Raw genomic sequence first — 17,870 nt, forward strand, 5'->3', positions numbered from 1 at the left:
AGTCACTCACTCTCTGCCCAACCCACCTCATTGGACTGTTGTTCTGGGGAAAATAGGAGGAGGAAAGTCCACCAACTTCAGTTATTTATAAAAATAATGTTGATGGGATACAAATAAAAATAAAACAAAATTATAATCCTGTTTATATGGGTGTTTGCTGTCTGGAGCAGCATTTTTTTAAAATTATGTAGTCATATAAATCAAATCAAGTAAGTTTTGGGCTTTTTTCTATGTCCATAAATTTATGTCCATAAATTCACTACATGTATTTGATACTATGCCTTTTCACACTGCAAAGTAAGATATGCTCTATCACACTACAAAGTAAGATAGATGCTTCCGTCAGGAGATGCTGTAATATTATTTGTTGTTGTAGCAGTAGTAGTTGTAGTAGTAGTAATAGTAGCAGCAGCAACAACAACGACAACAACCTCCCTAGTGACTATGTTTTCTAGAACTTCATGGCTGATATTTTTGGAAGGGAAGATATCCCATATGGCTTTCCTTTTCACCTCTATAAGCTAGCTTGCTCCCCTTACAAGTAACTGAGATTCATTTGCTGCTGTATGGTAGCTTCCATATAATAAGGGAATGGCGTCTTTTTGTGCTCCTTTTCAAGGAAGTATCTTGGCTCTGTCCCTGAACCATTTTTTTTAACTTCCCCTAAATTTCCTACAGCTAGCAAAGTGGAATGGAGAACTCTTTGAATAAGTAGCTCAAAATGGAATTAATATATAGCTGTCTGAATTGGGGCTTATGTTCTCTTGAAATGCATCAAAGAAGGAAAAATAGCTATGATGCTACTGAGTCTCCCATTATACTTTAAAATGCTAAATAAAAAATACAGAGCTTCTAGAAATCTTACACAACATATCTGAAATAGCCACTCTAGAGTGCATGGTTAACTGTTTGTTCATAATACAAGAATGCAATTTATTTAATGTAATGCTATGCTAATGTGTTTTGTTCCTGATAATGCAGCTTCCACTTAGCAAGTCTTTTCTCCCCTTAAAATATACTGTTGTTTTGACACAAACAGCTTGCTACACTTAAGGATTTTACTAATAAAACATAATGTTGTGCTAGATAATATGACTGTTGCCACAGCTGAACTGACTTGTCAAATCAATCCTAATATGGCTCCCACAGGCACATAAAAACCTTATTTAGCTATCAGTTATCCTAATCACTTTGTTGGGTTTAAGAACGCAATACTTCAAGACCAGTTCCTATTTATACATATATGCCCAGCCATTTAATAAACTCTTGATTTATATATTAAATTCTTGTTTAGAAGAGATGTTCTAAGCATACAATGTTTTTAGCTTGTGTATGTCTGCGTCCTCTATAAATCTACTCACACCTAGCTGTAATATGTAAATTAAACAGACAGATGAGCACACAAGCTCCCAAGTATTTAATATGCAAGAGATAAAATTACACAAGGAAAAGATGCTAAACATTTATTTTAGGTCTTGTTCAAAAGCAGTAATCAGCAGGGAGAACTAAATACAGGGTAGACTACAGGACTACAACTAAAAACACCAGTCATATGTCTGGCTCCTATTTAGTAAGGAAAACTATAATGTGACATCATGTTTTAAACATTGTCTATTTGCTGCTAAAAGGGAAGTGAAGCGAATAAATAAACTGACTGCATAATGTCATATATATCTCTTATTAAATCTAATGGACAAAAGGGAGCTCCTTGTGATATTTTCAATTGCAGCGCCATCTTCAATTTCATCTTTTTATGAATAAAGTTCTTGAGGGAAAAAATCCCCACTGGAATCCTATTCTCCCCACTGGATGGTAAAGCCTTTACTCTTCTCTTTGGGCAATCAACACAGACCAGTAATTAGTTACATTTGCTGAGGGCCCTTTAATCATTCAACAACTTGTCTTGACCAAGCTACAAGGCAGGTGTCAAGTCAGGATGAGAGTCAGAGGCATGGTAAGTAAAGGAAAAGAAACCACTGCTCTCTGATTGACTATTGTGCCCTGTCAATGCTTTGCAAGGCTTTTAAGATGTAGACCAGGCCTTCCCCTTTCCATGGGGAGTATAGCTTCATACCTGAAAGTCCAGCAGTTACAGAATTTTCTTATGGAATATGTGCTTTGAAAAGCCAGCATTCCATAAATAAAGGCAAGGATAAGAAAAATTCAACAATGTAGCCAAAGCTGATCATATGGAGTTCAAACTGAGAATAGAATTATTCATAACTCATTTCCACTGAATTCAAAAGGATTTAAATGTGATTAATTTTACATATTTTAAACCACTATTTATTATGATGAGCAAGATTTCTCCTTCTACTCAGAGTAACCTACCTTTGCTTCCTCTTGCTTAAAGCTATTGTTAAATATCTGGGCTAAGGTTTCAAATGAAACTGTCAGGGGAAGCATGAAGTTTTCAAACTCATCCTCATCTTCTCCTGCAAGAAAAGGAGGGGAGAGGACACAACTATAAACACGGATATTATTAAATAATTTGACATAGTAGCTAATAAAACAAAAACTTTGGGTTATGCAAAGCTACACCTGAAATCAGGGGTGGGATTCTACCGGTTCTGTCTGGCTCTACAGAACCGGTAGCTCTGAAGAGCAGCAGACATAGAACTGATTCTGTGTCTGCAGCTTTTTGGCCCACCTGCCCTCTTACCTGTCCTTTATTTCCTGCTTTTTCAACCGTAGCTGCTTTGTGTGGCACAGCTGAGGTTGAAAAAGCAGGAAAAAGGGGCTTTTCCAACCGCTGCGCACCTGCACGCAGCGCTGCTCAGCTGTCCAGGCAGCTCAGCAGGTCGTAAATTGCACTCGCGCGACTCACGCATGTTCGTGTGGTGCAGAGCAACAGAAGCGGTAGTTATACTGGTCGGATCCCATTCCTGCCTGAAATGTTCTGAAATTTGGATAACTTCTTTTAGTAAACACATGGACTGGCAAAGCAGTCACCAGCAATTAGTTTGCAGCCTATTGCTATTCTCCTTTGTTCTTTTATTTTAGGAATTGATCTGAATCCTACTCAGGCGTTTGGCCTTGAGGAACTTTGAAACATCACCTGTATTTAAATGCATATGGTTATTTTATTTTTTATAGACCACCTCTGTCAACACAAAGGTCATAATTAAGGGAATTGTGAAGCTATCTCATCCATGTAGATATTTAGTATATTTTACACTGGGAACATTTTTTCAGTTAACTCTACTGGCTAGCATACTCCCTACCACCAATTCATTTCAAGGTAATGGAGCTGAAACTGTAGCATATACTGTATGATTCAAAGAAAATATGAACACCCTATAGTTAGAGGTTTCACTGAATGTTCAATGTTCTTTAGGTAAAAATCACTAAGGAAAATGATGTTCAAAATAGAACTCAAAGAGAATGTAATATTGAGATACCTCAATAAGAGTGGGGTGAGGGGAGAGGAAAAAAAAGTAAGAAAATTGGAGAGGAACTTTGATCTGTGCAGTTTAGAAAGAACTGTCATTTTGCCTGGATAATGTCCTTTTTGTTCTCGCTATGAATCTGAGCTGCCCTCTTCAAGTTGCCCCCCAAAATCACTAATATGCCAAACATTGTTAATAAAGCACCTCTGGAATACATACACAATCCCCCTCCAAAATAAGAATTAATTAGAATAAGAAATACTGTAATAATAATGGGCATGGAAAATAGAGGAATTCTTGGTGAGAGAAAGAAAAAAGAAAGTGGGAGATAACGGGAGTGGAATGACAAGAATCAATCAATCAAACAATCAATCAAACAAACAAAGCTTTTCACATTGTAACTCTGGTATCCTAGGACTTTATTTATTTATTTGATTTATAAAGCTGCCCATTTTATGCAATATGATCCCGGGCAGCTCACAAACAATGAAATAAAATAAAAACAATAAAAACCAAAACATCCATACGCCAACTGTCACAGATCCTCACACCCACCCACTACACACTTTCTGGACTCCAGCTTCATACTACCCCAACGCTTTGAGAAAAGCCAGATGTTCCTGGGTGTTCATATCTATGTATCACTGACAGGAGTACACCAGCTACTTATTTTTCAGAGTATTTTCCTTGCATTCAGAAATAAAATGGTACTATGGCTACATCTTTCAAAGTTCTGTCAAAATTTATGGTGGTCTGTCACTTTTGGTGATCAACAAAATTTTAATAGTTCATTTTGAAATAATGAACTAAGTAATAATGAACTAAGAACAAGAAATTCAGAACAAATACACACACAAATCATTCTGATCTAAAAGGCATTGATACAGATCTGTTATAAACGCAGAGTTTAGAAAAACTACACACAAATATGATTTTTGAGAAGACTGGCAATCATGGGATTTTATTTGCCCTGTTCACTTAATGGCCACACTAAACTATTATAGTTTAAAAAAAACATTTCTGACCAATCCTTTGGTCAGTTATGACTTTCATAGCATACTGACATTACTATTTATGCGTTTTCCAACCAGCACACATTTACCACCATTGCAGCGACCATGATCACATGATCATCATTTATGTGCTCCAGGTTTCATGATCACATGATCACCACTAATGTGCTTCACAACTGGCTTGTGACAAGCAGAGCTCAGAGAGAAGGAAAAAGTAAAATCTTAAGTTGCAGACATGAGATGCTTTGCTTATCGACTGCAACACTTCATTTAATAATCGAAGGGTAAGTGACGTTAGAATAGTAATAGCACTTAGACTTATATACCACTTTTGAGTGCTTTACAGACCTCTCTAAGCGGTTTACAGAGTCCCCAACAATCTGGGTCCTCATTTCACCAACCTCGGAAGGATGGAAGGCTGAGTCAGTCTTGAGCCATTCAGAATCAAATTCCTGGAGTGAGCAGTGCAGTACTGCATACTAACCATTGTGCCACCACAGCTGTTTCGATCACAATCACATGCAGCTAGTCCCAATTGTGGTTGCTAAAAAAGGAGTAACTGCACAAAAAACTCTTTAACAACCTTTCCCTAAACATGGGACAGGGATTATCTGAATCTTTGGAGTCTAGATATGGTAGGCCTGCTATAGAGTCTTTTCTAAAAGACAATATCAGGATTTTATTTTTGATGCAATTCTAGATGACAATCAACATGCCATGCACACACAATGGGTTATTGTTAGGCTACAAGGATGGGGAGGATTGAAATACTTCAGGCTACATTTAGGCTTGCACACATAATTATGTAAGTTGTTTACTTGTTTACCTAACATGTGGCATAGCTGAAATTACTCAAATACGGATAGGGTTATTACTATATACTATATAATTTGTGAAAAATATGCTGTCAAAAATCAACCAAATTAATGAAGCAACACATTGAAAACAACATTCATATCAAAATGCTGCAGATGGGTCAGAGGCGAAAATTAAATAAGGATTCAGAAAGTTCTCGGATCCTAACAGAGATGGCATGTGAATCTTACTAGGATGAACCAAGCCATGGAATTTTCCAGAAATCCTCAGTTGAGCTGAATAACCACCCAGTAAATTAGAGAAGTAGAGGCTGCATTCTTTGCCTAATGGGGTGAGCTGATGTAATGAAATGAAGATGGTTCCATAAGTAGTCTGGCTCAATGCCATGTAGGGCTTTAAAGGTCATAACCAACACCCTGAAATGAACCTGGAAGCAAATTGGCATCCAAATGCATCTCATGGAGCAAAGTGTTACAAATTTGGATGCCCAAAATTGCCCATGCAACCTATTATCGAATCTGCACAGATGATTGTGTAGGACAAACATTGCTCAAAAGGATGAATAGATACAAGTTTGTGTCAGGCAAGAAAGGTATGCTGTGAACCTTGTCAGTTAAAGAGTTGCAACTGGCCAGATCCAGAAGAAGAGTCATATCTCTGCCATTACCCCTGCCTTGTGGAATATCCCCCATCCCACCCCACCCCACCCCAATGAAATAAGAAGGTTCCCCACTCTCCTGGCCTTCTGAAAAGGAGTGAAAACATGGCGTTGCGACCTCGCATGGGGAACTCAAAGGAGTACACAGCAGTGGAGCTGATTAGTGCCCTCAAAACTGTCCGTTCACCTTTTAATTGTTTTTAAAAATCATTCTTGCCTCTTTTTAAAAATGTTACATTTTATATAATGTTTTTATGTTTAATATTTTATTGTATACCACCCAGAGTCCCTCCGAGAGAAAGATGAGCAGTTCTAAAATGTAGCAAACGAACAAACAAATCCTGACAGGTATTGCTGGATGATGATTTAAGTCATATTAAGGAGAATACGTCATTTTGTGTGTGTGTGTGTGTGTGTGTGTGTGTGTGTACATACATACATACAACCAAACATACACCAGGCTTTTTGGAAATGGCAATACCACATAGATTTCTTTCAATATTGCATTCTGATCTTTTCATTGCCAATAAGGCATCAAAGGCTATAAATGTTTTATCTCAATCGCACATTAGAATTATGGGATAGATACAAATGAGACAGCCTGCAGGACAGATGATGACACCATAAATGACCAAGCTGCTATCCTCAAAAGCAACAAGCAGGAACATAATGTTAACATCCAGAGGTTCTACTCTTATCTCTCTTTACATATTTGGATCAAGATACTATTTCAGTGTATGTCATACTTGAATTCACTGATTCAGGAAATCAGTCACAAATAAATACTCTGATCCTCCGATTCATGGTCTCTGTAATTCACATATACATAGTGGTAGAAGTGTCTAAAAGGTTCTGTGTAAGGAACAGCCAAGGTTTCGGTACTCACTGCATGGATTAAAACACATGACAGTCCAGAGGTTTAGCCAAATTTTCAAGGCATAATGGATCTGCTCTCCTAATAATGAATGTCACATGAAAAGGTAGACAGCTGGAATCATAGTGATACTCAATATGTTACCAAAGCACTACTGGTAGAATATCTTTGCTAACTTTAACACAGCTGTTAAAGGTTCAAACCTTTTAGGAAGCATTTAATTAAATTGCTGGAGGTGGGAGATGGGATGCAATATCTCATCCATTAGAAGGTGATAAACCATTAAGGACAAAAAGTCAAATATTTCCTAGCAGTAGAAAGCAAGTAGTATATGAAACAGTAGATGTGGTCATTTGGATTTTGGTTGCAAATATTTAAAATACCTATCATTTTCAACAATAGGTTTAGCTCATTGCCACGTTGTTTTAATTTTGCAGTTATAAGTCTCTCCTGGGCTTGAATGCAGGAAGAACTATATAGGAATGTTCCACACTGTTAGACTGAATAATGAGGGATCATATTTGCCCTCAAAAAAAAACAGATCTTAGTTTCCTGTGAGAGGTATATATTATTTTGACAGATGACAGGGAGCAAACCAAGACTGACATGGTCACCAGGAGATTATCTATATACAATTAGTTTTGTCTATGGTTATTTTTGACAGCATTCCACTGAGCAGGAAGATGGTGGCAACCAACTGAGAAACTGAGTCCTCCAGGCAAAACAAACACACAGCTTCACTGCACTATCAGGAGTTCTTGATACAAACAGTCCAATTTTTGGGGCACCATCATGTCTGATAAAATTAACATGGAGTCAAAAACTCTAGATACACCCCTTCATTGAGTGACATGGTATTCCCTGCAGAGCTAGTTCTAGAGAATCACATGGAAGTTGACTAGGACTGTTCAAAGTAGAGTGAGATTCTACTGAAATGACCAGGAGGAGAAAATCAGAGGGAGGGATCAGAGTTACAATGATAAAACATTTTTCACTTCCTCAACTCAGCCGCTGAGTAATTTTGATCACTTTTAAATCATTTTATACAATTGTGTTTAGAATACCCAACCCAGAGTATTAAGGTATTTGGCTTGCCAGTAGTGAGACCTCATTTACAATCTGCTAAAAGTAGGGAAAACATGATTTTAATCATCAACAACTATTTCAATACTTTACATTTGCAGATGGGCTACAACGTTTTTTTTGGCTATTGTGCATTGCAAGATTCAAAACTGAACAGTCTTAATGCTTTTCACCAAAGAATTCACAAGTGGGAGACTACCTGTACCCTCCTGTTTAGGAAAGTGCTTGGTAGTGAAGGCATGACTCAACTACATGTCGTTTCTCCAAGATCAGATATATTACTATTTATTTATTTTATATGAGATACACTAACTACCCAACAGAGGAAGATGCTTATTTCCACACTGTGGTTACTTTAAAAATCCAGCTTTTACATCCATATAATCTTTAGCCCACTTGGGGGGAGGGGAATAAATAAATAACACTATGAGTCCACTTAAAATATATTAAGGAGTCACAGATTAAAGAGAACGATTCCAAATGTGTAACTGCTGTGGTACTTTGGGGGAGCCTTAAAAATTCTAAGAATCTAATTATAGATTACAATGCTGGACTAAATTCTTAGTAAGAATTTAAAGTCAAAGCCATAACCGTGATATTAAATTATTTTCCAAAGTGGTAAATATATATCTATGAAGATTTATGGTTAGATTGGGTTTATCTAGAATTTCATTTCTTTTTCCAAGAGATGAGAATGGAGAGTGGCAAATACAAAATGTAGCTCTAGAAGGTTCTGAATAACATACACAGAGAATGTACATGTATGTTATAAAGAGATACGTGTAATAAGGATGTATTCAGATACACTGTAATAAGGAAATGCACTTGAATATTTTGATACTTGCTTTAGGACTTAATAATTTATCATTTATGAAACCACAAAATTTCCCTTCTTTATATGCAATCTAAGTTACTAGATTTCAACATAATATTTTCAGAATTACCTAGCATGGCTTTGTTTTGGCTGAAAAAAAATAGCACTGATGAGAAGAGTTAGTTATTAAGAACATTGTAAAGAAATTTGTGCAATATCAGAAGAAGAAAAAACATGTTCTTACCTAAATCTACCATGAGGAGACGTGTAAGAGCAGTATAGAAGATTGTTCTGCATCTAAGATCGGTCAAACCATAATTATCATTGACACCCAAGAATGGAAAGTGTTTACTCTGGTAGTAAAGAACAGATAACAAAATAAATTTATTCATGATTTAAAATTAGCATTTAAAAATAAATAAATAAAACAAATTAAAAAGGCCTACCGTATGATTTTGTAGCATGAACTTCACAGCATCTATTTTCACAAGCTTTTTTAAAAGGATATAAGTATTTCTCATTAAGGAAATTATACAGTCCAATTAATTTGTTAATACCACACACATCACTTAAAATTTTGACTACAGACAACAAGAAATAAGAGTTAACAACATAGATATATGTATTGTGTATATAGCTGCATATAGATGAGTGCACATGTACACGTGTGAAAAAAAATCTTGCTTTTTTTTTTTAGAAAACCAGTGGGAAATGTATAATATTGGGAAAATGGCATAGATGTAATATTTCATGGCCTTTAAAAATTAAAACGCAAATATACATTCATCCTGCAGAAGACAAATCCATTTCTGGATTGCTGAAAAAGATAAACTATTTGAGCTTTCCTATAGTCACCAACAATCAAAATCAATTTGAGGGTGCCTTTATCAATTTTACCACAGTTGGTGTCATTACCAGGAAATAGTTCAAAACCATTACTAATTATCCAAACTTATATACATTAAGAATCTTAAAAATTGAAAATCTTATTTTGAAAAATTATTTTTGGACAATGTAATTCGTCCAAGTGCTCATCAAATTTGCAGATGACACCAAACTGGGGGGAATTGCTTACACTTTGGAAGACAGACTCAAGATTCCGAAGAATCTTGGCAGATCTGAGCATTGGACATTATCCAACAAGATGCAATTCAGTGGTGAGAAAAATAAGGTTCTGAACTTACGCAGGATAAATCAGATACAGAATAGGCAATACCTAGCTCAATAGTAATAGTTGTGAGAGGGATCTACACACCCTGGTGTATCATCACTTAAGTATGAGCCAACAGTATGCTGTAGCTGCCAAAAACCCAATGCAGTTCTAGGCTGTATCAACAAAGGGATAGCATCAAGATCACAAGAAGTGATAATGCTACTCTAGATTATGCTAGTAAACCCACCCTTGGAATATTGTGTCCAGTTCTGGTCACCACTATACAAAAAAAAGATGCTGAGACCCTAGACCAGGGGTGTCAAACGGAGTGCTTACATCTCACCCGTGGAGCTGCCCTGGAAACAGTGAAGGACTGGCCTACGGTGCCTCTGCCAGCAAAAACGGAGCTCGGGCCACCAAAGGTACCCCTGACATGAGTGACGTTGAGCTGGCCATGTCCACCTCAGCCCCCCAAGGTCAAACACAATCCTGCTGCGGCCCTCAATGAAATCGAGTTTAACATCCCTGCCCTAGACAGAGCACAAAGAAGAGCAACAAAGGTGATAAGGGATGCGGAGGCTAAACCATACGATAAACATCTAAGGGAACTAATAACTTTAGTCTAATGAAGAGAATCCTTAAGGGGGACATGATAGTTGTCTTCCAATACTTGAAGGAATGTCACAGGACAGAGGGGATTGATTTATTCTCCAAAGCACCTGAGGCTAGGACAAGAAGTGATTGATGGAAGCTAGTCAGAGGGAGATCCAATCTACAACTTAAGAGAAATGTCCTGACAGTGAGAACAATTAGCAACAGCTTTCCTCCCAGAGTTGCGACTGTTCGATAGTTGGAGACTTTCAAGAAAAGATTGGATAACCATTTGTCTGAGATGGAAGAAGCACTGTTGTCTTGGGAAAATTGGACTAGAAGACTATCAAGATCCAGGGTCCCTTCCAACTATTCCATTCCATTCCTTCCAGCCTTATAATGCTTTGAACTACGATTCTTAGAAGCTTCCTTAAAAAAAAGTATTGAGATGGAAGGGAGAGGGTTATAAGAATTTCAGCAACTGAATTATTTCTGTCCTATTCTCCTTAGGGCAGAGCTTTCTCACTTGTTTTGTAATGACTATTTGGTGCACAAGAGGGGAGGCATTTCTTTTTACTGATAACAGAGGAGTTTGTAGGTTTATAACACTGAATCCTGAATTACATCAATCTGTGAACCAACCATTATAGTATCCAGGATGTAGGAATAGAATTGAAATTGTAGCACTAAATTGATCTTTACTAAAAAAAAATATTGGCAAATTGGAAATTATTTAAATCAAAGTGAAAATATCTATATTTCCCTTTTCTCAAGCATACAACCATATCTTTGTGGTTTCACCTGCATACAGTTTGTCTGTCCTTAAATTTGGAAATTTATTTTTCATACTATTTACATAATGGCAATAATTCATGTTATAAGCATGTTTAAACAAAAGTGACTGGTTAGATTTCATGATCATAAACTCATGATAGTTATCAACATCACTTAAAATCAATACTGGAAAATGGCCATAATTTGTATCTTTATTACATCAATGTAAAAAATTACCAACCTTCTTTGGATGGAATAGATAAGTTGTAAATAAAACTGAGAATTCTGGGAATGTTGTCTCAATCCTTCTGAAAGGCACCAGATTGGGGAAACCAGATTCAGACAACTGCATGGTTCATTGTTCAAAAACCCAAGTTTTAAGTAAGCTGCCTTCCTTTTTGGTAACGGATAAGATTTTAAAATGTTCATTTTAATTTTTTTCAGATTTTTTCAATTATTAAATATTAAGGCAAATATTACCAACCCAACCCAAACATTTCAGGTTGAGAACTCTACTTTTCTTAAATCTAAAGAAAAGTTTCAGTCAATATAAACACGAGGAAGTAGAAACCCCAAATTGTAAGAGTCATTTGCATGCAGTAACTTCACAAAAACAGACAAAAGCAGCACACACACACACACACACGTATGCACACCCAGTTACAGGAAACATTATATTATATAAGTTAATTATTAGAAACAAAAGAGAATACATGAAACCAGCACTGCTGCACCAACATAAAAGAAACACTAACACATTCCATTATGTAAATGAATTCAAAGCTATTCCATGACTGATCAAGCTAGAAGGGACGTAATGATTTATAATTCAAATAACCGAGCCTTAAAATCAAATTGGACTAATATATCTCTAAATATGTAAGCTTGGAAAGTGTTAAAATAATACAAAAGAAGACAGCAACACAAATCATTTGTTGCCTCTTGTTGCTTAAAATTTCTCCCCTTTCCTCTCTTTTATCCTTTCTAAAATTATTTTTAAAGTGTTACATACCCCCCATTGCAATAAATAATCCTTATGCATAATAAAAGCAGCAATTTCAAGATACACATGGCAATTGTTACAGAAAGGACATATACATATGAATAAATTAAACAATGAGAAGGCATTTAAAAATAAACTATGTAATTATTTTTTAGTCTCTTAAATTAATCACAATTTAATGTACTATGTGTTTTGAAATGAGTCAATGGAATATGATGTCCCCAAAACTTCCAGTGCTTCTCACAAAATTGTATATACCTAATGGGAGCTTAATCTTCGACCTACCACACTGGCATAATCCCCATCAGAATGAAGCATGCTTGTGTTAAGTGAACACTACAGCCAGAGTTGTTCTGATAAACTAATGCAACGTTATAAAGGTCACTGTTTGCAATACCAGAAGTATTTATAAACACTTCATATGTAAGAAATAAAAAGTACTTTAGTATTATTCTTTAAAAGCTGAGCCAATAAATTTTTAAGAGGAAAAAAGTATGTACTGGTAAAAGCCAAAATGACCAGCAAAATTGGGTTGTTCATCATTTTCCAGCAAAAAGGAAAAGCAACCTCGACAGGTGTAATTTATCATTTTTCTGATTTAATACCAAAGAAATATATTAAAATAATAAAAAGAATCCTGAAATCCTCAAAATTTGTTGTGATAAATAGCCCTCCCTGCCTTTATTACATTATGTCTACTAACAGAAATATTGCATGGTGGATTTTGCCAGACAAGGACGATTATTTTCCAATAAAAAGTTGCATATTAAATTCTAGCACAAAAGTGGGTGTCTTAATACTTCTGAATTCTTTTCTCATTTGCCAAGAAATACAATTTTAAACTTAACTAATACTAACACACAAGAACAAAATGAAAAACAGGTTAGCTTTACCATGTTGCATCCATTTAAAACAGGTAAAAGATAAAAAAAATATGTGTAATTTTGGGTGATTTATTAGTTGGGAACATTTTATTTATTCAAAATAATGTTCATTTCGTGCAGCCAATTTAGGAAATAATTTGCAAAGCTAATCTGATTTTGTATATAACCTAAGAACTTTTTATACTGCTTATTACATCAAATAACTGAGTAAAATTATCTGTCAACTAAAAGGGTTATGAAAGAAAGAACAAAAATACTATAGCCTTGAATAATCTTAATAGTAATAATTATATAACAACATATTGCAAGGGGCTAAAATAGAAGACCTACTGGCAACTACAGGCCACTTACCAAAAACTTTAAAGTTGATGTGTTCTAGTTCAGGGATGTCCCGCCCATGGCCCATGGCCCGCATGAGGCCATGGATAGCTAGTAATGCCACCGCACAATGTTATAAATTTTTAACATTAATTATGTGATTTATACAAATATAATATATTTTAAACAAGGCCCAAGATATTTCCTCTTCATTCAACGTGGCCCAGGCAAGTCAAAAGGTTGAATACCCATGATCTAATTGAAAAGAAGCTCTTTCTACCTGAGCAAAGAGGAAGCCACCTAAACAGCAGAGGAACAAAAGATCAGTTCTTAATTGACAAGACGATTCTGTAAAACTGCAAGAGAAGGTAGACCAAGTTGAATGTAGTGTGAATACGGAACAAGTCAGGCTGTGGCTATGAAAAATCAAGAACATCTGCCAGGCTATCCCACTTCCTTTACATGGATCATCTGAAGCAGTATGGAAAAACAGCATCTGACATGGAATTGCTGCTCAACACTATCTACTTGCAATGGAGTTTGGGCTGGACAAATATGCTACGCTTACCACGGTATCAATGGGAAAAATACTGAAAACTGAAAGAGTTAAGAGAACTATGGACATCTGTGCTCTGGAACTGCACATGTTCTGGATCTGGAGGTATGAGTCCTCCATAGAGAATATTGCCCATGCTGACATATGCCATTAAGAAATCTAATAGATATCAAGGGCACAACAGACATATCAGCCAAAGCTTATCAAAAGGTCTTTTGGTCACAGCCGCTACCTGCTCTTCCACAACAAACCTTGAGTCCCAGAGGCCCACCAAATTATGTGAATTGCTCTTTTGGGGAAATGCTACCCCATGAAGAACTAAAGTTGGTATTGCCTTACAATCAGCAGGCTTCTGAATTAACAAATCTGAGTCTGTTTCTTTCTGCCCAGGCTCCAAACATCCCAAGTGATTAGTCCACGATCATCATATCCTGTCCACTCAACTTCCAACCTCGAATGAATAACGGATGGTCACAGTTTACACTTCCTAGGGTTTTCAATCCATCTTTCTCTAGGAAGGACCTGGTCACTATGAACAGTGCACCTTGGCAAATGCAATGAGGACAGAAAAGGAGCTCCACTTCATCATCTGTATCACTACAAAAACAGGCTTGAATCTGATCTTGTGCTTGTGTCCTGTTATATCTGCTTCTTGTCTTCCACTCATCATCCCTGTATATTTCTATAAGGCTATGTTTTAGCTATATATTGTTAGTGCTATATAATTTTGTGCTGTGCATTACAGGTGGTCCTCAACTTACAACCACAATTAAACCCAAATTTCTGTGGTTAAGTGAGACGTTAAGTGATTCTGCCCCATTTTACAACCTTTATTGCTTCCTCTTTATTGTGTTGTTAAGTGAATCAATGCAGTTGATGTTAGTAACCTGTTTGTTAAATGAATCTGGCTTCCCCACTGACTTTGCTCGTCAGAAGGTCACAAAGGATGATCACATGATCCCAGGACACAGCAATGGTCATATATATGAACCAGCTGAATTTTGATCACAAGATCATGGAGATGCTGGAAGGGTTGTAATTGTGAAAAACGGTCATAAGTCACTTTTTTCAGTGCTGTTGTAACTTTAAATGAACTGTTGTAAGTCGAAGACTACCTGTAGTTTAACTGACATGTATGAATGATATAATAAGTAAGACTCAACTAAAAGATTCAGAAGGGTGTGTTTTGGAAGTGTTCAGCTTATATAACATGAGGAATGAAGAGGTGGTTTGCAAACAAAAGATAATTCCCATATAAACTGGTATAATTGCACTCCAATGGAAAAATACCAAATGGTGCAGATACCATTGGAAGTTATAAAACAGGGTGGAAAGTGTAATACCTCGTTGAGTGTCCCACCTCAACTGAATCTTACTGACTAGCTAGGGTTGGTATGTATGAATGTATGTGGTAAAAGTGAGTAGTTTCCCCCCCCCCCAGAAAATGTATATTGAAAGTAATAAAACTGTATTTGCTTTAACATGTTCTGAGTTCCTACCCAAGTAGCACAGATGTTAAAAATAATCCCTCTTTATGGCTTACGCATGATAACATAAGCCCTCAAATGAAGTATGAACTTTGAAAACCTGAACTTAGCTCTAGAAACTGCTAACATTTATCATTAAACTAATTTGTAATATAAAATGACCTTATTAAATACATAAAATTTTTCATTTTTATATAAAAATACATAAAAGTTTAAAAACTGTCCTGGCACTAAGAACAATCTTTAGTATGCTGCATGTAAAATAAATGTGGATGTCCACCACTCCCTGAAAGAAACAAAAATCACTCCCTTTTTAAAGGACATAATAAAGTAGCATACAAAAAATAATTAAAATTATACTGTAATGAAGATTACATTTTGCAGCAAAGGGAACAAAACTGAAAGAACAGCAGCTGAAAAACAAAGTCTACTAAGAAGCATGAAATGAAATGTTATCTCAATAATTAAAAAAGGAACTGGACAGAATAAAAAATATTAAAAGCTTTGTGAAACAGAGTGCTTTGGATTCCACTTCTACAGTGCTAATGGCTCAACCTGGGTCGAGACCTGTGGAAATAGTCATGTAAGGCAGAAAAGTATTGTTTACCAAGATGAAATGCTTCAGGTATGAAATACCTGCAGAGTTATCGTATTAACAGCGAGGGATATTCAAAGAAACTTGTATCTTTTTGTAGAGAAAGAGTGACATCAGGGAGTCTTGGAATAATGAATATTGGTCTGTGTTTCTGGGAAAGGGGACACAAATGTTAGGCAAAATGTTCTTTTTTTCCTGCTTTCTAGGAAGCTTCAAGTTTGCACAACAGTGGTAGGAGAGGTTTTTTGAGATTGCTCCGAGTATAATAGCTCAGAGGAAGGGTATATTTCTACTGTAGTTCCTGAGGAGTGAGACCATTTATAAATTCTGAAGTGCGCTTATCTAACGGTAAGTTCACATTCCATGTGAATGAAATCTGTTTCTTAGTGGATGGATCAAGAATCAGGAAAGCAGTCTCACAAATCATGCCCAGGAAATGGTTATTTCCTCAGTGGCTCTGATGAAACTGATTCCCAGGGAATGTTCACTACTTAGAGTAAAGTCTTAGAGAATTTCAGCATTGAGTGCATTCTAAATATTTCACTCAGAGTGGAATGTTAAGTGGATCATATTACAGGGCAAGAATTATTGCCTTTTAGGACACCAACCTCACATTTGCCATCTTGTAGGACTACGGCTTCTCTGTTCCAGCTCCCACCCTTTAGAACAGCACCTCCCTGAAGATACAAATGTTTCCAGTCTCCTGGGTCTTTGAAAAATTCTTAAAATCTAGCTTTGGTCCCAAGCCTGGGTATAATGTATTGGGGAAAGAGATGTGGCATTCCATTTTAATGGCTGTTTTTAGTCCAGGCTATTTTGTTTTGTGTATGTTTTTAAATTGTCTTAATTTAGTATTAGACTTTGTAAGCTGCACAGAGACTGCTGGAGTGGGCATTTAAAGAAATGAATGAACGAACGAACAAATGGATGGATGAAAGATGAATAAGAGACTAGCTTAATTCACACAGCATATTAAAGTTGAGCAACCGATGTATTCTCACATAATTCTGAACTACTGCTCCCAGCATCCTTTACAACTGGTAATCACTGAATGGAACTGCTGGGAATTGAAGCTCAGCAATATGTGGAGGGTTACAGGTTACTCACCTCTGTGATAAACGCAGAGCATTTTATTGGTTTTGCTTTACATGCTGTTTACATCCAGCCATTGTGAGTAATTAACTATAGTCTAATACTTAGTGCTATCAGACTTTACCTATTAAAGCAGGAAAATAGGTTTGATAGCTCCTTAAAAAGTTGAAGACCCTGTATACAAGAAAGACATTTTAAACATGTTTTATCCATCAAAAAGGCTAACTAAATGGCTAATGTTAATCATCTCTGTACATTAAGACTGTTTCAAAATTTCAATTCAAATTCAATTTCCCTTTCTAACTGTCTAGTTTCAGATCTCATGTATAATACACAATTAAAAGGATATCCAACAGAAAGATCATTTAAAAACTGAAGCGTTCTTGAAATCACAGGCTCACTTGTCCCCCAGTATTTAAGGTTTGTAACACTAAAATATTAAAAAGAACAAAATGAAGTCTTCAGCAGAGTAGGCACAAGCAATTGCATACATAATAACCCTGGAAGCTGCTATACTTTTTCAAAAATTTGCTTCTGCTCTTTTAATGTCAAGCTTACCATAAATAGTTTTTATTAATGCAATTACTAAGTTGGAAGAAAAAGATATTTTTTCTACTTTTGTAATATATTTAAAAGAAAGTTTAAAGAAAAATTTAAAATTATATATAAAAGGAAAATATGAAAAATAGCATATTTTCAATCAAATGAAGTAACAGAACACTGTTAACAGTGATAGTGATGACTGGGAGATAATATGGATTACATAATGC

The 17,870-nt window shown here is 36.0% G+C and overlaps 1 protein-coding gene across 3 annotated transcripts in view; it reads right to left on the reverse strand.

Moving 5' to 3' along the window:
* Positions 1–17,870, reverse strand: part of RANBP17 (RAN binding protein 17) — a 182,129-nt gene that overhangs the window by 61,741 nt on the left and 102,518 nt on the right. For 2 of the 3 annotated variants that reach the window (XM_026710357.2, XM_087918703.1), the window contains 4 exons: positions 17,450–17,530; positions 9,094–9,157; positions 8,892–9,000; positions 2,332–2,435 (listed from right to left, as the gene is read on the reverse strand). The exons of the other annotated variant lie outside the window; for it this stretch is intronic. In XM_026710357.2, the coding sequence (XP_026566142.1) occupies positions 2,332–2,435; positions 8,892–9,000; positions 9,094–9,157; positions 17,450–17,530 (358 nt within the window). The remainder of the gene's footprint in view (positions 1–2,331; positions 2,436–8,891; positions 9,001–9,093; positions 9,158–17,449; positions 17,531–17,870) is intronic. 3 annotated transcript variants of the gene reach the window in all.

The sequence above is a fragment of the Pseudonaja textilis genome, chromosome 1 (assembly GCF_049901715.1).
Source record: "Pseudonaja textilis isolate UNSWEBS1 chromosome 1, rPseTex1.2, whole genome shotgun sequence".
Lineage (NCBI taxonomy): Eukaryota > Metazoa > Chordata > Lepidosauria > Squamata > Elapidae > Pseudonaja > Pseudonaja textilis.